The sequence below is a fragment of the Agelaius tricolor genome, unplaced genomic scaffold (assembly GCF_023055355.1).
Source record: "Agelaius tricolor isolate 1412-34295 unplaced genomic scaffold, bAgeTri1.0.p SCAF_3, whole genome shotgun sequence".
In the NCBI taxonomy this organism is placed as follows: Eukaryota; Metazoa; Chordata; class Aves; order Passeriformes; family Icteridae; genus Agelaius; species Agelaius tricolor.
Window position 1 is genome coordinate 10,331,816 of NW_027269263.1, and position 23,489 is coordinate 10,355,304.

Consider the following 23,489-nt stretch of genomic DNA (forward strand, 5'->3'; position numbering starts at 1 on the left):
AGCCAATAATTTTGATTTGGGGTAACATAGTTTCATAGAACTAGTCTGCTGTGCAAGGACTAAAGGGCATACTGTGTTTAGTCTGTGTAGTTATTCTGATTATACTAAATGATGGCAACTTCTTATCTTAGTAGTATGACTTTTATTAAATTAATTAATGAGAATGTTTGTTTTATTTAACTAGTTGTTCTCTGTGTCTCTTTATCTGCCTTTTAGAGAAAATTAATAAAACTAAACTTATTTTTAAATTAACTTTTCTTTAAAGTTCATAGGCATGTTGTGGTGACAGGGAGACATAGCTGCACCTCTTGTTGATGAGTTTGCAGCTTATACTTGCATTATGCAATTTGCATGTTTCTGCTTTTAGAGAAAGCAAAGTTGGGCGTAGAACACTTGTGAAACCAGGGTAGTAGGTTAATGAGATATTCCCCTTCTAGCAGTTTAATCTCTTCCAAATCCCCTTATCTGGTAGCTAATCAAATAGATATGGAACAATTAATATATTACTTTTTTTTTTTTTTAAGGAGGAGTTAAATACATATTTCAAAAATGGGCAGTGGTGACTTCTTTATACCCGTTCAAATGTTGCTACTTCTGGAAGTGAAATAGGATCCCCAGTTTCCTTCATGTGTGTAAAATTCCTTCTTTTTGAGTGGTAGCAGGCTTCAGTGACTCTCCTTGTCTGTCTTCTCCTTTTCCTTGTGTGACCCCTTCTCTTCTCTTTGCTTGCAGTGGTCAGTAACAATTTATGTGTCGCTTATCTAAAATAATTGCTTCTTAAATTCTTTTGTAGCCATTTGTCTTGTAGTTTTCTAACCTACTATATTGTTTATGTCAATATTGAAACCTATATTGCTGATTCAATCTGAATTTAAAATCAGGTATTGGTATGACAGGCATTATCAGTGGTTTTCCTGGGTTGGGGAGGGCAGACCTGGCTGAAGAAAGGCTGGCAAAGCCCTCACTCACCAGCAGATGGACAACCCAGACTCCTGGGGAAAGTGGTTTCTTCCAAATGTGGGAAACTGAGCAGAAAATTTATCTTCTTAACAAAGGCTTTCCCGGAGCAATAAGGTGTTCTGTTATAAAGGCACTTTATGTGCAAGCCCAAGCAACAGGGGCAAGTTTGAACTCCTGCAGGTGAACTTTCAAAATACAAATATAACTTATGCACTGGAGTCTTCTTGGTCTGATTATGAAACTCAGCTAATGCTATTTATTATTTTAATGGTGCATTGATGACCCAGGTGAATAAAATTTCCTTGTGTCTTTAAGGAGCCTGGGGTTACTTGCTAGAAATATCAGGGATGAGGAAATGCAACTTCCTAGCTCAGCAGTTTAAATACTCAAAACAGAAAGAAAACTGGTAAATCTTGGCCAAGGTGCTAAAAATGTGTTCCATTTAGGTTTCAAATTCATATGTGTGGAGCTTGCATCTGCTCATCTCAAAACGAATAAGGCACCAAAATGTTGAAATGACTGGAGGAAAGTTGTTTTTGTGCTGGTTTTGGCAATATCCCTCTGCCGTACAACATCTGTAATAGAAAGGAAACAATTAGCTGCCCAGAGGGCTGTCCCCTCAGTGACAAACACATTCTCAGGGATTGTTTTGCAAGTGTGTTCCCTGTAACCCTTGGTGCTCACCCCTCCAAGCAGCTCTGCAGTGCTGTGAGCGTGGGGACTGCGAGCGGCTGGAGACGGAAGGGGCTGCAGGGAGCTGTGGTTTGGACCAGTGCAGAGGTTGAAAATGATCTCATCTGGCTGCTATATTCTGATTCATATTATCAGAATTGGCAGGGCTGGATTTAAGTCCCACGGTTTTCCTCCTGCTGAGAAGAATGCGTGCCAGCTGGGGATCACATGGTGTGGGAGCTCTGAACAATAAAAGAAAGTTACTCGGGGTAACTTCCCTTTCCAGTTAATCCTTTTGCTTTTTGAAACAGTGTATTTCTTCAGTTAATAATTCATTCTAATAGCTTTGTATTGTGCCCTGGAGCACGATATGTAGTTTATGTAATTTAAAAACAGATTTTAAATTATTCTAATCAATTTCAAGCAATGCAAAATAAACTAATGTTTCATAACAATTCTTTAATGTCGATTCTTTTGGTCAGTGCTCTGGTATCCTGTGTGTCCTATATACTTAATTCTTGGCATAAATTTAAAGAGAGATTAGTAAATGCAGAGGATTTGACATGAGCACCATGCATTATAAAGGGAGAACAAAGCACCAAACAGAAAAATGTGCTAACTTGTCCTTTAACCTTGATGCTGCTTTAGTTTCAAACAGCAACACAATGAATAGTAACAAAACTTTCATAGTGGCTGAGGTATTAGACAAAACAACTTACAGCAGTCCCTCCTTCTCCTCCTCCTCCTCCTCTCTCCAGCAGTTTGTACGTTACATAAGCAGATTTCTTTGTTTTTCCTCTTTCCTCGTGAACAGACTTCACTCTTTTCTCTAAGCAGACTGGTTTGCTTACGCCTCTCCCCCCAGCACAGGCTGGCCCTCCGAGAGGAGGAGCATCCTGTGCCTGAGCCCCAGCATGTGAACTGTGAGCACAAACCGAGCATCTGGGGAGAACTCCTTTCTGGCAACTTGTAGGGCTTGTCAATGGGATAAATGTGAGCCTCTGGTAGGGTCACTGCCATTGCAAAAGCAGTTCCTCGTGCAGTGGTACTGGATTACGTTTGCAAACAATGTCTTCTGAACCAGGTAAGGCTGACCGGGATGCTCCTGGCAAACTTTATTCTCTTCAAGGCTTGGGGTGTGTTGGTGTCCAGAGACACCAAGAGTTAAACTCTCTCGTCTGAGGCAAATAAACCGGTGAACATCAGCTGCCTTGTGATGCAATACAGCTGGAATGCTCTGGTGGATTTTTCCTCCTATTTGCAGTAAATGAGCTTGAAGTCTCCTGAACTGACTGCCTGATACATCTGCCACACCAATAACCCCGCTGCTTTGGGCTTGTTTTGCTGCTGCTTTCACCCGCTCAGGACTTTATTAAAAGCCAGTCTGTTTTTTGGTGTTTCTAAGTGGTTTCAGTTCCTGGTTCATTTGCCAGATTCACTGAGCTATGTTCATAACTGTAAGGTTTCTATAGGACATATCTATAAGAATTGTGGATATCTTATTACCTTTAAGATTTATATCCTGCTTAAGATTTATATCCTTGTTTTAGGAAGTAGGTATACACTCATGACTTATACCCAGCTTTTCACCTATAATCTCTCAATAATCCATTTAACTGATACTTATGCTACACTTAATATACAGAATTTGCTTCCAGAATTTAAAAAAAAGCCCACCTTTTATTGCACCATCCAGTGAAAGGTTTGGATTTTTTCCATTGTATGCTTGTAAATGGGTTTTAAAGAATACTATTAAAAATACTGCTTTACTTCTGAGTGCATTTTTCAGTTCTGAGAAAAATTCAGCTTGGGGTAAGTTCAATCAAAAGGTATACCCAACCCTAACACTTAATGTAAAACAGCAGATATTCTGAATTAGGTTTTTCACAGAGAAATGGGTGAAGCTGATTCTGTGGAAGGTTTGGGTTTAGCATGCCAGTCTCCCTCTCTGGAAAGCCCTCTGAGGCTAAAGAGAGGGAAGGAAGTTACTGGCAGAGTGAGTTTGAGATTTGCTAGAGAAGCTCAGAGTAGATGCAATAGTTCTACCCATTTCTCCTGATTTCAGTACTTGTGGGTATCTCCTTTTTTAGGGGGGTACAAAGAACGCTTGTTTTAAAAAATTGTATTTGCTTCTTATCTTTTATGAGCAAGTTTGAAACTGCCCTTTCCCCTCTAGCATTTAATAATCAACTAAAAGGATGGGAATCACAGCTTTCCTCCCACTCCTTAAATACCATTTTATTGTATCCAGAGAAGAATTTACATGTGGATCTAGGAAACTTTCTTTCCTTGATCTTTCCCTGATCTCTCTCCTAAGAGCTGTTTTCTAATGTGTATCCTTTTCCTGTAAATGTGACAGGAAGCCTTACGGATCTTTCAGGAAGGATAATGTGGTGTTATAACCACTATTTCCTCTTTCCCTTTGGCTTGCTTTCAGTCTGCAAAGGCCTAGGCCCACAGAATCTTACATGTAACAGTGGCAGTCTGAAGGTCAAATAGAGTGGTGAAGCTGTGACATTTGGGGTTTTTTTTCAGATTAACAATGTGATGCACAAATAAATTTTTACAAGATTTAAGGTGATGTAAATTATACTATCAGGTGTAGGAGAGCTATGGATATAGACAGTGCACAGAGAAAGGGTGACAGCAAATAATTCCAGTCTGTGTGGGTTTTAAATCAAGTGGACAGATATCCCTGTATCCCCCTAAACAGTGTCAGAGAAGCAGTGATTCTCTTGCTGAAGCGTTGACTGCCTCCAGTTTGAAACACAAAGAAATCCTTCCAGTGCTGACTGCTAGGACTGGGTGAGAGGGCAAAAGGAGGGACAGTACCTACAGGAAGTATAAACTCACGTAGCAGTTCATTCATTGTTATCACCATGGGCAGTTTGGGCTGTTGAGTGTCTGCAGGTACCTGAGCAAAGCTGTTTTTCCAAGCACTAAAGGCCACAACAAATATGTAGAATGTACCTTTCCTGGAGTATTGATGTTTTTGAAGACTCAAACTTTATAGATTTATCTTCTTTTAGTAGTAGCATTCACTATAAGGGAAAAAAACTGATTTCAAGCCATGCCTTTTCAAAGGGTCATTGATACCATGACTCAGAAGTCAACAGGGGCTCCAGTGTTTTCATTAGTGCCACCATTATGCTTTTCTTTGTGCCTGCAGCACTGAATCTTATGTTAGTCTTTTACGTGATACGTGCTCTATAAACAGAAAATGTCTGTTGGTTTACACCAATGCTTGTAAACCCAGTGTATTTGTTGAGTCTTTACTAAAAATTCAAAATATTTATGCAATTCTCCTCTCTCTCTCCCCTTCTGCCCTGGGTTTATAAATATTATAAAACAAAGAAGTAAGTTTCTTCAGTGTTAAGAGTTTGGAATTTTAATGCCCATGTATTTCTTACAGTTTGACAGGTAATGCTTGACCTTGAGGACAGGTGGTCAGGAAAAACAATCTTTCCTTTACATTGCCATAAGATATGTAATGCATTATGATTACTCTTGCTTGCCTGTGAAAAACCCCTGCAGTCATGACCCTCCACTATAAAAAAAGGAAACAAAAAGAAGGGGAGGCAACAGCTGGTTTACGTCATGTGAGGTGGAGAGGGATTGGAGTATTGCCAAACCTTGTATTCAAAAAGAAATTAAATGCTTAACCTTAAACAAATGTTACTTTTATGAGTAATTTCGTAGAGTTTATTTGCTCTCTGTTTTGGAAAACTTTTTTCCCCATCATGCAAACCGTCCACTTTTATTAGTGGCTATTACAATGCTCTTTCTACTGATGCCAAGAGCTGAGGCTCTAAGGACAGCACTAAATATTACATAGGAGTGAGCAGCATTCTGTTGGGCTGCAGTTTTGAGAGCAGCTCAGTGATCCAGTGGGCAGCTGCTGCCAGGAGGCTGCCAGGTCCCTTCCTGGAGCTCTTGGGCTCACCCAGAGCCAGCTCAGCTCTCTCCCACTGTACAAAACTCTGGTGTAAAAGCCGTATCTGCTCGCCTGGGAGCTGTGCGGGCTTACCCTGACCTGGAGAGAAACCCAGCGAGCTCTGGGGTGGGTAAGAAGGGAGCAGTGGGAATTCCAGGGATGGAAAGGTGGGACTTCTCATCTTGGTGGGGGCTGCTCACTCTGGGCTAGCTGCAGTTTGGGTGGGAACAGCCTTTTTTTGGTCTGTCCTGGGGCCTTCGAACATTTGCGTTTTGAAAGGTTGCACATCCTTGAGGTGTTTTGGACAAAACTTCAGCCATTTCAAATTTTTTTCTCTTCTTGAAGTCTAGTTGGGCTTAGTGTATTTTTTACATTACATTCCTTTTTTTTTTTTTTTAAATAGCGTTTTTCTCTCCATTTGCACACTCAAAGATAAATATTCATAGGAATATTAAGCTTTTTGGAACAGTATGATAGATTTTCAAGTTTGCATGGAAACAAGATGTTTGAATTCTCCAGCTTTTTATAAGTTTTAAGAAATGACATTCAAAATTCATCATACAGTTGTTGTTTTTCTTATTTTTTATTTAACATGTAAGATTTTAAATGGAGGTCTAGAAAAGAGAGAAGAGAGAACTAAACAATAGAATACTTTTGAATTTTAATCTCTCAGCCTGTTCAGAGCATGAAGTGTAAAGCTGTTTCATCTGTATAATGTTCAAGAGGCAAATGCATTCATGTGCAGGTCTGTTAACCTGGAGTGAATTCTGGACAAAGAGAGCTCATTTCTGGCAATTAAGGGCTAAGGGATTTTTTTTCTCCATTTGGATTCCAGGCAACTTGTATTTGGCTTCCTTACATAAGGATGATCATGAGCCAGTGGGTTACTGTGAAGTGGTGATTGGTTTCTTGTTCCTTACGGAAAGGGGGTGATGTAAAAGCTGGCATAACTATGGTAGGCTTTAAAGAGACTGGACAAGGAAGGTCCTTCCTGAATGATTACACAGGAAGGCTCTAAATGCACTTAAACGAGGCTTTTTGTAGCTATTCTTCACTTTTTTTCCCTCAACCAGGTCAAAAGCAGGAAGCACTTGCATTCTTGTGAAGTGTCCAGCTTCGGGTTCTTTATATTTCTGGTTTGGTGCAGCGAGCATTCCCTGGGAGCTGCTTGTTTGGGAGCTGATGGTTGTTAATGACTTGGCAGGGAGGCTGGAGCCCCTGGGGAGCCGGGCTTGGGGAGGAAGGCAGCGGCCATGGAGCGGCCGTGGTGCTGCACCGCTGGGGCCCCAGGGCTTCTCAGCATCCCCACCTTCCTCTTTATCATAAAGTTCACGGGTGTACATTCACTTCTAACCTTTCATGTAACAGGAAGCAGTGCCTGGTGGCCTGATGTAGTGCTATTGTGCAGTTAATACCCTGCTGCCTGTTCTATAATTAGAGCATATTTCAAGCCATCCGTTTTTAGATAATGTTTGTTTTTATTATTGTTTTCCCTTTCTATCCCTACTGCCTTCTCCAACCACACTGAGATGTGATTCAATAAAATCAGTATTACCTAGTGTCTACTTGCTTCTGGAAAGAGAGTCTTGTATTCCTTTCCCTATCAATAAATTTGCGTCTTTGCCCAAGCTCCAGTGCATCTAAGGTGAATGAAAGCATGGAACTGGCTGCTTTATTTTTTGGGCAGGGTTACATTTCTGATGGCTTAACTTTCCCAGACCACATCCTGAGGCTAGATGGGTGCCAACACTGGTGCACACAAAGTGGTGGGAGCGGGCAGCCAGGAGGAGGGAGGGAGGGGAGTGGGTGGAACAACTTGTGTCCGTGACAGCTGGCTGCTGGATGAGCCCTGCACTGTCAGACGCTGGCAGGACACAGGGACTGCCTCAGCAGCTGGATCGGGGAAACAGTTTCCATCTATCAGTGATAATTTTATTGACTTGTATTGAGTAATTGACTTCTTTCTGGATCTTTGCCTGTTCTGCATTTTGGATGTACTATATTATGTATTTATTTCTTTAAATTACTTCAATGTGCCTGTATTTTACAACTTCTGCCCAGATCTTCTGCAATAATACATCAGTTACAGTTTCAATCTTCTGGAATTAGATACTTTATTTTTTTTCCACTTTGGGTCTGTGGGGGCTTTTTGCTTGGGCTTGTTTAGCATCCTGTTTCTAAAAATGCTTTCTTTTAGTCCTTTTATCTACAGAAATAGCTGATTTCATGTCTCAAAGCATATGGATAGTTTCCAAAATAGCTCTGAGTCGAGATGAAATAACTTTTCAGATAACTGGGCAGAGAACAAGATTGAAGTGTCAGTGACTTGTTAGAGAAGTTTAGAAGCAATGAATACTGTGCAAAATCATGAAATTTGTAGTTAGCTCAAATTTCTCTAAGCACACTGATATTTTATAATGGCTTATGAATTATAGAAGGGGAGGTCTTACTGTCACTGTCTGAGTAATCCCTGCACTTGCCTGGTAAGTATATGCTAATGAATCCTCTTGAATTATTCCAGTGATTTGTATGAGATAGTCAGATGTATTTTCCCTTCAGCTGACCCCAGTATTGCAGGTGCTTTCCTTAATATGAAGTTAAATTGGGCTGCCCAACATGGTGTTGTACTGTTTATCTAATATATAATAAAAGAAAGAAGAAAATAAATCATCCTAAAAGTCGACAAATAAAGTGAAAAAAACCACCAGGTTCAATGTAACAACCCTTGCCCAGACAAGTGATACTTCTGTGATCAGTAAATCTGTTTTTACAAATGGGGTGTCTTGTTTAGTAAATAGGAGCTTGGGGCACTTAGTAAGTGATGATTGCCATCTGTGCAGAATATGCTGGTGACATAAACTTAGTGAAAATTTTCATTGTTGCATAAAATAATAGTTGAGCAGATACTGCTCACCTCATGCAGCTCTGTGGAGAAAACTAAAATGAAAAAATAATTCTGGGAAAATGTGGAGGAGGCGTATCCTGTCAATCTTTTCTTGTGGTAGGGTTCATAATCAAAATGACTATTAATGCAGTAGGAACTCCAGAGAGCCACACAAAACTTGCTCAAGCCCTTCCTCATTGAACATGAAGGAATCTGTAAAGAGAGCATTGCATAGGGAGGAAGTGCCCCCAGATACAGAACTCCCCAGTGCTCCCATTACCTCATGTGGGAAGAGGTTGACAGATGTGGTCAGGGTCCTGCTGCAACTTTGTGAAATGCAGTCATGTGAGAAGCAGCTCTGGAGCTGAAAGTTGCCATCATGAATTATGGCACTGGCAAAAGGCAGTGCTGGCAAGGAGGGAGGAATTACCTAAAGCTTCCTGATGCAGAAATGAGACAGTAACAGCAGGGCAGCTGACTTGGGCTACAGGGACAACTTGCCCTGCCTATTCCTGGAGTGATGGAGCTGATGCTTCTCATTGTACCCATTTTCTTTCTTGCTTTGTGGCTTTGGGTCCTGTGGTTCTTAGCTACATGAAGTTCATGGTACATGGCTGTAGGGGCAGGATCTGTATTCGCTTGTAAGACTTGTCATCGTAATAAAAGCAAAGAAAAAATACTGTCCAAATCTGCTGAAAGATTTTGACATTATTTCATGAAACACAAACCTTGAGAAGTCTCTACAGGTAAAAGAATACTATTGCATATTTTCTCTCTAGCCTTTGTGCTTGATAATATGTTTTCAAAGGCTAAAGTGAAAACAAGGCTTTGAGGGAACATATTGTAATACAGGAACTAAGTATGTGGAAGAGGAGTAATTTATTCCTCTGAACAGAACTCCTTGCACTCGGAACTCTCCCTTCAGTCATGTGTTTCTGGAGATGTGGTTTGAACATTTATTTTCTCTATGTACTTAAGAAACCCCCATTATTCATTAAATAGCTGATGAACTATTCCACCATCAGCAAAACCATTGTCACAGTGTGTACAAGTGTAGGTGAATAATAAAAACCTCAGTGAACCAATGGTGTTGTTTGGCAGAGGACCTCAGTCACATAAGCTTCTACTTCCAAACTACAATAATTTGAAGTTCTGTACAGTGCTTTTTGTTTTATTGGAACAGCATCAGCGGTGCATGTTATATTATTGTGCTAATCCGAAATTGAAACAAATGCTGAAAGGTAATCCCATTAATTGTTGACTCATTTTAATAAGACTCCCAGCAGATGAGCAGGTTGGCCTGCAAGGAAATGATTATCAGAGCCAAAAGAACAAAGATTGCAGCCAGACAGGACAACAAAGTGAAGGACACTGAGTCTGCCTCCTGTAGCCAGCATTGGCAGGACATTTGTAGTGACTGTGAATTCACCATTCAGTTCCTTGCTCTGTGTGATTCACTGCATGCTGAGACTGAGATCAGGGGATTACTGATAAATCTTATTTAGTTAATATTTTGGTACTTCATCTTAAAGCTTGGAGTTTATAATCTTGAATTTGTAACTTTAAATATGTATTCAACTTAAAAGTGGTGGCATCCATAGCAACTCCATCTTTTTGGTAGAAATTACTGAAAGTTCTATTTCAGTCTAGAAATGAAAGTTGCCATCAGATAGATGCATGATTTCTTCCAACCAAAACAACTGTAATGCTTGGCAAAACATGGGAAAAGCAGCATGGAATGAGCAAGTCTCCTAAATACCTGCAAATTAAACTGATGCAGTAATGTCTCATCTTAGACCAAGTAGGTATGGGAACATTTGGTATTGGGTTCTGTCACTGATGCTCTACACAACCCTCCTCAGTTTATTAAAAATGAAACTATTTCAGAAGTTGTTTCTTCTTTTAAAATAATTTGGGTGTTGTCCACACTTGCTGTAGTTCTTGCTGAAGTTTCTTTCACTTTTCCTTCTGTATTGCTGGTCTGTGTATTTGTTGCCAGTGGTTCACACACTGTTGTGCATACCACAGTCTGGAAACCTTTGCTCTCTGTTACTAAGTAAGGTACCATATCTACTAAGAAGTTAAATATTTTCTGGTTCTTGGCAAGTATCATATAGCAAGTATTTGGTCTGACATTTTGAAATTCAGTAAGGTTTCCTGTTTAACTTCACTGTCACATGTTACAAGTGCATTCACAGGGGTCATTAAACTACAAGAGCAGCAGTATTTATATACTTTTTGCAATCTACAATTTATATCTACCATATTCACTTGAAGATTTATTTACTCCATCCAGAAAAAGTTGTGAGAGGCAGGTAATATTGGTTTGGTAGTTCTATTAATGTTTGTATGCAGTGAGATATAGTTTTATATCGTTTAAATCTTTTTTACTCCCAGAAAATGGTCTACCTTCTTCTGTTGAACTAAGAATATTTTTGCCTGTGTCTGAGGAATAGCTCTGCAAGGAAAAAACCCTACATTTTTGCATTTTGTCAGCATAGGTATCTGAACTAATCCTTTAAAAGAACCTGATCTGCCCCCTATACTTTGCCAAGATTCCATTTTTCAAAGATAATTCTAAACCATCTGTTATTTGCTATTTATTTTTCTGGCCAGCACCTTCTTGCAGGAAGAAAACTAATTTATTTGGTGAGACAGCCCTCCTGACTTCAGCAAAAGTTGTTTTTTTCTCTTTTTGCAGTGTTTGGTTGTCAGCTATTTACAATATTTCAGCAGTGTCTCGCCACAGTAAAGGCTGGCCTGATGTTTAACCTTTATAGCTCATCTGCACAGAGCAGAATATCAATGTGGAGTTTCTGCACTATTCTGCAGCTGAAAACATTCACAATTCTATCACCACTGCAGTGGGAGAGGTGAGGCTGTATCAAAGCACAACTGTGTCATTAACTCGGAATGATAGCTTTTAATAGGAATTGGAGGAAGGAAGTTTTTTTTTTTTTCATGAGAGAAATGTTGACTTCCAGACTTCCTACTCTCCTCCTTCACACTCCTAATAATTCTCAGATAATTTGAGCTTAGTCCAGTTGTTATTGACATTGGGTATGCTTCAGCAGTAGAAGCCTCTCAGAAGCATGTGAGCTCCTCTCACAGAAAGGATAAATCTGTGAAGGGGAAGTAGCAGGTTACTTGAGACTTAGGTTTGAGGGCAGGCTTGGACACAGCTGTGTGCAGAATCTGTGACCTCATGTACTGGATGTCTGGCTCAGCCTCAACATGGGGTGCTGTAAGTGAGAAGCTGCTTTGTGCCTTCTTGTTCGTGACCAGGGAGCTGCTGCTCACTCTTGCTCTGCCCTTGCCAGCTCCTGTAGTGTTTGGTGAGTAGGTGGGTGGGTTGGAGTAGTCTCTGGTAGTGTCAGTGCCACTTAGCACTCCTCTGAGCTGGTCAGGAGAATGTCTGGTTTGGTTGCTGTGCCCGAACCGGTGCCTTGGCAGGGTCTATGTGCTGAACACCCATTTCTGTCCAAGGCTGGCAGGAATCGTGAGGCTTTGCATTGGTGTTACATGAAAAGATCCAGCAGTAGAACAGCCACAGCCACTGGGGTAGGTGCCCTTGGGACTTAACACATGGGGCATGCATAACTATATAATTTAAGAGAAGTCATTTTCATCCTTTAATTTTCCCTCATGTCATAAGAGATTAATACTTCCCCCATTGATTTTTTTTTTACATCCAGAACCACTGCATTTCTTTCATTCAGAATGTATGAACAAGAGTGGGATCACAGTGGCAGTAAAAATTAGTGCTGCAGCAGCAGAGAAGCACTATGTGCTTGCAAGTGGGAATGAAAATAAACATAACAGAAGAGTTAATGGTTTTGAGATTGGCTTATGGAACTGCTGATGGAGGACCCATCAAATACTAAGACATTAGTATAATCTTCCTGAATATAAATAGGCCATTTTTTAATCTTACTGGCACTTCAAGCTGGCTGGCTGTTTGTCTAAATGTTCATGGATCCAAGTTATTTCTAATTAAAATGCCCTGAAAAAAATATATAATGCATCACCTAGCTTCAAACATACTTGCAGATGCAAGCATGTTTGCAAGCATTCTAGCTTCTCATTTCCTTGCAGATGATAAGCAAAGTAATTAAGTGCTTATCAAATTTGCACTGTTTATTTCTCTTTTCTATTAGCTATTATTGCCTCTTTCTCCCTTACACTTCTTAAATCTTTCCCCACTTTTCTCTCCTCTTCAGTGTATTTAATTATTCCTGATTATAAGAGAGGGGGTTTAATCATGTACCAGTCAACACAGCAAGTGGCTGGTAGTATTTGGTCATGCATGGCATTTCTGACTTCAGGTAAAATTTCTCAGTTTTTATAATTCATGAGAGTAGCCGAAGTGCACAAGCGTTTCTTTAATCAGGTCAGAAATAATCATGATGGGGTTCTACTTCAGCCCTGTAAAAGGTGCAGGTTTTTGCAGCATGTCTGCATTTTGGCATATCTAATGGGACTTTACATTTTATTTACGGGGCAACAACTGTATTTTAAAAAGGCAAACTGCTTACTTAAGTCTCGAGAATTGAGCAGCCCTACTGAAATGCATGCTGCTGATTGTGGAGCAAGTATTTGGGCTGTTTTGGGCTTTTGTTGTGACAAAATGTATCATTGTATATACACTTGAATACAATACACTAGATGAAGGAATTTTCACCACAAGTGTGTGTTTCTGCCACAATTTTATTGTCTGCATCACCTGGAAGGTGCTATTGTTCATCATTGTTCATATATTGTTCATTATCATTGCCTGGAAACTAGGGCTCAGATTTCCACAGGTCTTAAAGGATGTGCTTTGCCCAGAGAATTTTCAGTTTTGCATAGAAATATGCCGTGGATAGATCTGTTGCCTTTTACCATTCTGGCTTTACATGGCTTGAGGATGTGACACAATTAACAAAATCACTAGTTTGAAATATGTGTTAAATGTCTGCAGCATGTCCATCTTGAGCAAACATGGCTCCCAGAGGGGAAGGAGGATTTGTTTAATGGCTTGCACAACGATAACAAATTTGAAGTCACTCTATTTCCCCACAGCCCCATGTGCTGAGTTGCTGGTGTGAAGACAGAGCACATCTTGAATGAGAACACTTCTTGTAGCTTTTGTTTCCTGTAAACAGTTGCAAAAATCCCATTCTAGAGAAGCGCTCTTTTCTGTTGCTTGTGGTACTGTTCTGTCTTACAGTGGACGACCTTTACAAAATGGCTTTTGCCCACTGAATGCAACTAATATTGGCCAGTCTAGTGGGGACCATGTGATGCTGACAACAAAATTGGTTCTTAAGGCCACCTACTATTTTTGCATTAAAGATTTTTTTTCAGCTGTTGCTGTTTTTGCTGGACTTTTCATTAAGGCAGTGTGTGTGCATGTGTAAACCAAGTAGAATGAAAGTCTAAACAGCTGCTTGAGGAACTGGAGTTGTGCTGAAATGATCTTATCAGGCAGGTCTAAAGAAGGGCTGCTGCTGCTGCTGAGAGGAGCTGTCCTGTCCCTTTCCAGCCATATTCCCAGCTGTTCCCTTGTGCAAGCAGCAGTGCTGGGGCAGCTGTGAGGTCAAACCCACCCAAAATGCATTGCAGCTTCCACCTGCCCCATTTCTGCTGCTCATCTCACAGTGCAGTGCAACAAGGGCTGGTGCTGGCCCGGGGGAAGGAGTAGCCAGAAGCAGAAGCTGGGGCAGAAGGTGACAAGGAGGGGGGGACCGTGGCTGACCACAGAGCAGCTCTATTCTCAGCAGCAGCTCTGTTTGACTGGGCGTTATGTGATTGTGAGTGATAACCTTCAACAGGTGTGAATGCCTTGATAAAGATGTGCGTGCAAAGCAAATTCCCATTCTGGCCACAGCAGAACCTCATTTTCTTAGGAAATCCTTATAATAAATAAGGTAATATTTTGATGGAGATTTTTAGCCTTGGCCTGAGCAGTTGACACAGCAGTGGCCCTTACTAAGCTGCACTCTGGGAGCTGTGGATTTTGCAGCATGTTAGCTGACAAATCTGCAAACCAATCAGTTTTTAGTAAAGTCTAAGCTTTCACACTTTGACCCTCATTCCAATCTTATAACCGATCTGAATATAGATTTATAAATTGTGTGCAATTGCCTACCCAATTTATACAACCTACTGACCCCACAGGAGTTACTCTTAAATTTGTTTCTGAATTTAGAATTGTCCATTTAGAGTGCAAACTGCAACATTTGTAGCAGTATTTGTATGGGATTCTGTAAGAGAGGGAAATCCAGCCTGTCAGCTCTTAAGTGGAGACAAGGAAAACTTGCTGGTCCAACTCCCTGTACCATCAGCTTGGTCTTTCTAAGAGCTTTCAGAACTCCCACCCCCAGGAGAGACAGATATGGCTCAGATATAGCCTATACTTGTTGGGCTTTGAGGAATGCTGTGGGACAGAGCTCTCAGTGCTGCAGTACAACACAACTTTTTGTGGATGGGAGTGACACCAAAGGAAACAGAGTCAAGCAATCTCTGCCTGAGATTACAGGCATCTGAGACCTTGCTGCTGTAGAGTGGGGGACCTGTTAGATTATCCTCATCACTCTGGAACAGCCCCCTTTATGTTCTGGGCAGATCCCTTGCTGCTTGGATGAACTAGAAGAGGGGAAGATGCTGTGCTGCTGCTGTGGGTGTCGTGCGTGTGTTATCACCCAGTACTGGGGCTTTGGTAGCACGGATTGTTGATCTCACCGTGGACCTCTGCAGGAATCTGTGTTGGTAGAGGCAGCCTCTGGGTGCAAGGCTCAGTGTTCAACAGGAAAAATAGGCTTCCAGGAAATAAAGAATAAATACTTGAAGGTACTGTTGGAATCCAGAAAATGCTGAAGAATCATTAAGCAGCATAGAGCAGTAGTTGTAGTATCCTTTTCCTTTGGTGTTCTAATTCTAATTCTACAGGCTTGGCTGTAGCTGGGGGTGGGCGGACTTTGCAGTGGGAGAGGAAGTTGGATGGGACCAGAGGGTCCAAACTCTGCAGAGGAGTTGTTGTTCAGAAGATATAGGAGGATCACCTTATGAAATGGTTGAGTGGGTTTTGGATTTTTTACGGAAACATGCAAAAAAAAAAAAAACCCAGCAAAGGCAAGAAAATAGAAAGGGTGGTAAACAACAGGAAATAGAGATGCAGAAACTCTACCCTAATATTTTTTATTTAAATGAAAGTAATTATGACAACACCACAATAATTGATAAATGGGCTTTCCTCCTTTTCCTTGCTCCTCCCACAAAAATGTTCTGAAGTATTTTGGATTCAGAGGTAAATGAATATTGACCTAAGTGACATCTCAAAGTCCTTCATACTATCCTTTCAGGTTTTTGATTGTGTTCAGAGAACCAATTTCTTTTAAGCCAGAAAACTAGAGTGCATGGTTTTGGCCTTCATAATTCCCATTACTTACTGTAATAAGTGCTTTTATTACAGTTTCCATTGTTTGAATATGTTTTACTTTATATTTTCTTCCACATTTCTTATCAATAACAGCATATTGATCCTATGAATGAGAAAATGAGAATAAATTCCATTCTGCTAAGAAAGAATTTGTCTCTGGCTTTGTGCTGTGCTCTTTTTCTTTTTTTTTTTTTTAATGCTTATAAGAGGGCCCTTTACTACCAAAAAAGACACAATTAGTTTAGCTGACTTTTGGATCCTTCCACCAAGTAATTAAATAAGTGTTCTGAATATATAGCATTTCGTACAGATTTTGAATACAGAAATAGAATAGATGAACAAAAAACAGAACTGATCCAGCTCTGTTGAACAAGCAACAATTCAAATGGGAAAAATGTCGGTTGGATATTGTCATGTTCCTATAGAAGAGCTTAGGCTAATCATGGTGGAAATATATTCTTCATATCCAACCCTTCAAGGTTTAAACAACAGAACAAATTTCAGTGAAAGGCAAAGAGGGTTTTTAGGATGAGACACTTTAAATATTTTAATAGTCTCTGTAAGGAGTTGTTAGCATTCTAATAAAAGTTCTTGTAGTCATTCTAGCCTATACTCAATCCTGTTTCTTACTTTTGTGTGTATTTATACTTTTATTTAACTATACTTATTTTATATATAACTACTTGTGTGTATTTGTTTTCCAGGCAGCAGCATCTGTCCAAAGCCCTTGATACTGTCCAGAGCTTGTGCAGCGGGTGCCACAGCCAGGCTTGTGGAGCAGAATGTACGCTACGAAGCGGCTCAGGGAATAAATGGAAGTGTGCCACTCAAACAGTCCCCACGCTCAGCTGCAAGTCCAAAGCCACAAGGTAAGTGCTCTCCAATATTTTTCTTAGGGAAGTTGTTCTCTTGGACTTCTGAGAGCAGCAGAGCACCTTGAGAGAATTGTATTTGAAAGAGAGAAAACCATGGGGCATAAGCTGGCTGCTGAAATACAAATGTTCTGTAAATGCCTTGTGATTCTGTAATTCCTGGCTTATTTTTCAAAAGTCTTGCTGTATTTGAGCTGGACACTATTTTTAAACTGGAGTGTTTGACAGTCTGGCTTCAAGGCAAGGGTGGTGGGAAGATAATCAGGGTCTTTGGAGTTCTAGCAGAGATTGAGAGAAGCCTTCCTGCAGGAGTATGTGGAAAGATGGGAACTTCATGTTTGTGCACCAAAAGCTGACAGTAATGTACACAGACTAGAATTAGATCTCCTTTCTCTCTGTTTCTGTCCATAAATATCTTTACTTTTAAAAGCAAAATAGTATATAGTAAATAGTATAATAGTATATAGTAAATATTGTGTGTATATATATATAGTATAATAGTATTTATATATACCTATATATATATGTATATATAAAGTATATATACACACTTTATATGCATATATGTATAATCATACATATATAAAATCACTATTTATATTGACTCAAACCATTTTTTTATGTGGTCTTCTCAGTAATATTGTTGATTCTGCTGTGGCTGATCACAGCTAAGAGTCACTACGTTCCAGAAATCTTGATTTCAAATCAAATCTGGACTGATATCTTTTAGAGGTGACAATGGGAACTTTGATTATTTTAGAAGTTTAAAAAAAAGTGAGTTTTGAAAACATAAATCACAATGCTGCTCAATGCATTGGATCCTGAGACACAGTGCTTATAAGACAGAAATGAGAATTACTTATGGAAAACCAGATGTGGAGAGCTGACCCCGGCTGAATGCCAGGTACCCACCAAAGGTGTTCTGTCACTCCCATCTTCAAATGGACAGGGGAGAGAAAATATAACAAAAGGCTTCTGAGTTGAGGTAAGGACAGGGGAAAGATCACAAACTGATTACTGTCATGGTGAAAGTGTTGAATTTATTATTAACTAAAATCAGAACAGGAGAATGATAAGCAAAACAAATCTTTAAAACATCATCCCTAGGTTCTGTGTCCTTTCCCCAGGGGCAGAGGGAGATGGGAAGGGGGGTTCTGGTCAGCTCAGCACAGGTTGTTTGTGCCACTGCTCAGGCAGAGGAGTCCCTCCCCTGCTCTAGCTCAGGGTGCCCCCCATGGGAGAGAGTTCAGTTCTCCATGAGCTTCTCCAGCCTGTGTCCTTCTGTGTGCTACAGCTCTTCATGAGCTGCACCAGCATGAGTGGAGGGTGCAGCCTTTCAGGCACAGCCTGCTCCAGCATGGGTCCCCCACCAGGTCACAAACCCAGGCAGAAAACCTGCTCCAGAGTGAGCTTCTCTCTCTCTGGGTCTGCAGGTCCCTGCCTGGAGCCTGCTCCAGTGTGGGCTTCCCATGGGGTCACAGCCTCCTCTCAGGCATCCATCCCTATGCTCCACCGTGGGTCTCCTCCATGGTGGACCTCCATGGGCTGCAGGGGCACAGCTGCCTCACCATGGGCTGTGGGGGAATCCCAGCTCCAGCACCTGGAGCACCTCCTGCCCCCCTTCTGTACTGGCCTTGGTGTCTGCAAAGTTGTTTCCTCCCACATTTTGTCACTCCTCTCTTAGCACAGTCATGTCTGTACAATAACTTTTTTCCCCTCTCAAATGTGTTATCAGAGAGGTGTCACTCCCTTCTCTGATTACTCAGCCTTGGCCAGTGGTGGGTCCCTCCTGGAGATGGCTGGTATTGGCTCTGTTGGACATGGAGGAAGCTTCTGGCATCTTCTCACAGAAGCCACTTCTGTAGTCCCCCCCAGCTACCAAAAGCTGGTTGCACAAACCCAGTAATAGAGCACATCTAAATCAAATACAGAAACTAGAATTACACAGACTCATCATGTAGTAGAGTCAAAAATACCTGTATCACTCAGTGGGAAAATGCACCTTGAAGAATTTTGCATCAGTCCTGAGTTTGTCTTAGAGTTAAGGGCAGGAGGAAATTCTCAGAGGTGTCAAGAAAGTTTTGTTTCCTTCAGGAGAATGAGAGCAAAATAAAGCTGTTTTTTTGTTTGTTATTTGTTTTTACAGAACATTTGCCAGTATTGTTAACTAAACTAAGACTTTTTGCCAGTCATATGTAAACATTACTTATCTGAGGAGCCTTTCTGCACCATTTCCTAGGTCTCTGGAATTAATTCTCTACAGCAAAGGGAACATGTGTTCTTCCTAAGAAAAATATTTTAGAAGTCATTAATGGATAAATAGAAATGTGCTATCAATAAAAAGATTTAAAGCCTTTCAAAAACAGAGCCAACACACTTATTATAAAATTTTAGCTATTAGATAAATTAGGAGTTTTATACTATTGGACCCCATTCATTCAAGTTACACAGCTGTTGTTGATCTTTCCTAGCCATGTTTCCTTTTGTTTGTCAATATTGTGTACTCCAAAATGTGCCACAGCCAGGAATAGTGTTGTAGTCTAAGAAATGCAGCTGTGTAGACAAAATTCAATAATACTGTTGTAAATAGTATTTTGTGTCTCCTTTGTTCATGGCTCACTCTCCATTTATTAATATTAAGTATGTGCACCAGATGGAAGTTTTATACTATATCTTTTGTTTGGCTTTTTATTGAATTGAAGCAAAAGAAACCAGAACTAGTGAGAGATGCATTTGGGAGACTAAATGTTCTAAGCAAACTAGGCTGCTCTGGTTTATTGGTTTAAAAGTGGCCGCTATTTTTTTTAAAGAGCTTTCATGCAGAGGTACAAAAATGTTTTTGGTTTATAGCAGCAGGAAACATTTTTCCATATGATTATTCTAGTCATGCAAATACTAAGTGGCCTTTAATAGTGAAAGGAAACAAGATGACAGACCTGAATTGTAATGCCAATGTATTTGGTTGTGGAGGAGCTAACTGCAAAATGACCTTCATCTGACCTACCAAAATAATTAAAATAAGAGATATAAACATGGCTTTGAGGTTGTGTTGTAAGTGTGGTACAGCCGTTTTCAGTAAAATTTGCTTTATTAAGGGAAATAGAGCTGTAACATTGAGGAAAAACGTTCAAAATCTTGCACTTCAAGTGAACCCTGTACTTTTGTCTGTACTTGGTCTCTGAGAAGTAGTTCAAGTATTTGGAAACAGTTCACTCAGGGTAGCTAGGTCAAGTCTGTGCACGCAACCCAATATAAAATTCTTTATTTTCATTTTAATTTTTTCCCCCTGGCATTTCAAGGAGTAAAAGACCTGTCTGATACACTGTCAGTAATAGCAGAATTTTTGTTCTCTAATAATTCCTTCCATCAACAAGTCAGCAATTAAAGTATCAGATTTCTGTCTGGAGCAGAGTTTGATTCAGGAAAATCTTCGGAACAAATTTGCAAAGCCTGAAACTGGCTGAAAAGGTGATGAGGGAGTTGAGCAAAGGAAACAGGGCTGCAGAGCAAAGCAGTCAGAGTCTGTGTGTCTGTACCAGCTGTGAGATGTGCTGCTTTGCCTTTGCACCAATGCAGTGCATTCCCTGAAAATGTGGACTAATCCACACTGGAGGCAGTCAGTGGAAATAGCAAAATATGCTACCACATATGAATCCACAAGAGAGAAGCAAATGGTTAAATAATTTGAAATTTGCCCTTACCTTCAAATATTTTAACCTTGCAATAGCAGAGTTCATATAGAGTGACGTAAAACTTGACTTTTTTTCCCCCTAGTTTCTTCTATTCCTTGCTCTTTGATCCTCTTGCATCAGTTCTTTTATGATCTCAAATTGTTAAATACTGGGCATTGAAACTGCTGTCTGTACCAGGCAGTTTTATTGAAGGATGCAAAATATGTAGAAATGCCAGCACTTCTTCAAAGCAGTGAAGTGCCTCATCAGTTCAAGACTGTGCATCAGTTGCTCATTTAAATTTTTCTAATGAGAGCCTAGGAGTGCTTATGAATCTCCTGCTGAGGCTGAAGAGGCATTTTTGTTTGGGTTGGAGGTGAATTTCCACTCCAAAAGTTGGCCTGGTTTGTGCTACTGTGAAATGATTATGATGTAACAGATTCAACACTTAAACTTTGGCATTCAATTTTAGTTGCATATCTTCTGTGTAGCATGAATCCTGCCTTCCTTTCTCAGTTATTATATAGTCTGTGGTTAAAAGTTGACAGTAGCCTGGGCTTAAAAAAGCTGAGAGACCTCTTAGAGGTCTGAGATATAGACTGTAATTCCCTGGCAAATTAAACTTGTACAGTGAAAGGTGAATTGAACTAAAACTGACAGCTGTTCCTAAGTAGGCTTCTCCAGTCTTGGTGGTCCTTTAAGAAACCTGCTACAAAGTCTGTTTTATCAATAAAACTAACAAATCCCCAAATTATCTGTGAAGAAGACAAATGAGAGAACAAAAGACATCTGATTATTATTGGTCTTCTCTCTTGATATACTATTGAAAGATTCTTCTTGTAGCGCGAACCAAAAATGTGGAAACGCACATCTCAAAGAGAAAATTATTTTTTTCTCTCTTTCTGCTGTGTTTAGGTTACTGGTTATTTCATACTGTTCTTAAGAGTATAAATCTTTGGCATCTATTCAGCAGTGCTCATCTGATATTCCTGGTGATGATGGATGACTCAGCCAGGAGAGCTGTAGTTGCTTACCACAGGAACTTTTAACTTCATTTTCATTGAGTCAAGGCATAGCAGCATTTTTAACCATTGAACACATTATACTTTCTAAGACAAGAGATTAATTACCTTTGCTGATGTGCTTTGGAGTCTGCAAAGGTGGTTGTACCTCTTGAGCCATTTATATAGCAATACCTGACATTTCCTTATGTATATATGCAAAGTTGAATGCACAGCCAGGCACTGCAGCATAAATCTTGATTTTGGCTAGCAGTGTACAGTACCTGCTACCTCAGTATATGGAAGGGTTTTCTTTGGGCAGAATAAGCAGTTCATATCTCCTAATGAGCTCAAAATTCTGCAGTACAGATGCAAGAGTATTTATAGACTCAAACAGAGCTCTGTATTATACAGGTTACTACAATAGGGCAGTCTTTTCTCTTTTTTCCCCTTAAGATCCTTGCTCTGCTCACACTGAAAAATAATCTGATTAAAACAAAACACTACAGAAGTACATTGAGGAGAGAATTAATAGAATTTGCTTTCCATAATCCCTGTTAACAAGGCTGACCTTACAGGAAGGTTTGAGGGTTGTGGATTGCTTTTTTTTTTTTTGCACTACTGATTCTTTTCTTTCCATTGATCTTGTGGCTATTCTTTCTCCACGGCACTATTTCTGAACCATACAGTAGCTACAGCAGCAGCTGGTAGGGAGTAAGGAATAAAATGTTTTGCCTAAGTGAATTGGCTGGTTGGTTTGTGGTTGTCTTCTGAAGACATTAAAGTGATTTTCAGTATATGGGGATTGTCCAGTTTGACAAGAGTTTCCTCATTGCTTGCCATACATAAATGCTGCTTAGCTCTGGTTTTTCAGCTGCACAAGTTTGTGACACTTCCACAAAATGTCCTAGAATTTGATTTTTGTCCCAGTGGATCCAGTATAAAAATAGCTACTAACTAATTCCTTCTGCTTTATCAGTAGACATTAATTCCCTCAAGTTTAGTAGTTTTAATATTTCCTTGTGAGGATATTAACATTTCATGAGATGTGCAGAAGAACTGGAGAGCTGTACAGGTCCATTGCATAAGAGACCTCCCAGGACTGGGGGTTATACAGAGTCCATTGCAAGAGCAAGAAACATTCTTACAAATTCCTGTGGTGCTGGTCAGCAAATCCACTCCGGGTCCCCTTTGCTGTCCACCTCCTCCCCGAGGGGATGGCAGTGCTTATGATCAATGATGTGTCCTGCTTTTCCCCAGCCTGCTGGTGCCTCCTTGTCTCAGCTGTCCCATGGCTTTGTCAGCACAGGCAGCTATTCAGTGCTTGGACAATTATGGGATGCTCGCTGGCCTCATTCTGCCAGGCCTTGCCCGAGCTCCCTGGGAAGAGGGAATTTGGGGAAAGCTGTTCCACTGCACTGCAGCTGCAGCAGGACTGCATGGGGCTTCTCATGAGGGACTGCACTTTCTGCAGCTGAAGCAGTTGCACAATTTAATAATCTGCTTGTTTCAGGGTTGCAAATAACTATTTCAAAAGAGCAGTGTTCTGAGTCATCTTCTATACTGCATCCTTCTCCAAACTTGCTTTTTTTGCCTGTGTTAATAAATATAAAGCTTCTGAGGACTGAGGGTGCACATATGCACAGTAAAAGCATCTGACCTACAGTAATTGTCTTCCTTCTCTCTCTGATTATTTCATCTATCAGCCTTTGCAGTTGGTGTGATTGAAGTCTAAAGCTTTTTATGGCAAATTCATTTCTGCATAGAGTCTCTCATGGTACTTTTCAGACTGTAGTGATCACTGCAATCCCATTAAATTGCAATTAGGTTGTTGGAAACACAGACAAATATTACCTCCTGTATTACCTGTCAATTAAATGAAGGGGAGAAATGAAAAATTGCCCTTAATCACGTGTTTCTTCAAGTTTATCACTATGATTAATATATTTGAAAGAATTTTTTAACATCCCTTTCAAATGTTGGTTGATGGGATTTAAGGCCATTCCTGTGGTGCATGGGTTTTCCAGGGTAAGTTAGGAAGATATTCTGGCATCAGAAATGCAAGAAACATGGCT

General features: G+C 40.3%; 1 protein-coding gene across 5 annotated transcripts in view; it reads left to right on the forward strand.

Annotated features, from left to right (window-relative positions):
- FGD4 (FYVE, RhoGEF and PH domain containing 4) overlaps nt 1-23,489 on the forward strand; it is a 106,250-nt gene that overhangs the window by 46,950 nt on the left and 35,811 nt on the right. For 3 of the 5 annotated variants that reach the window (XM_071422440.1, XM_071422437.1, XM_071422439.1), the window contains exon 2: nt 16,575-16,739. Coding sequence is in view for 1 of the 5 variants with exons in the window: in XM_071422436.1 (XP_071278537.1) it covers nt 2,701-2,716; nt 16,575-16,739 (181 nt within the window). In the remaining 4 variants the exon portion in view is untranslated. Of the gene's footprint in view, nt 1-2,536; nt 2,717-5,558; nt 5,693-16,574; nt 16,740-23,489 lie in introns of those variants that run through there. The other 2 variants (XM_071422436.1, XM_071422438.1) reach the window with 2 other exon arrangements.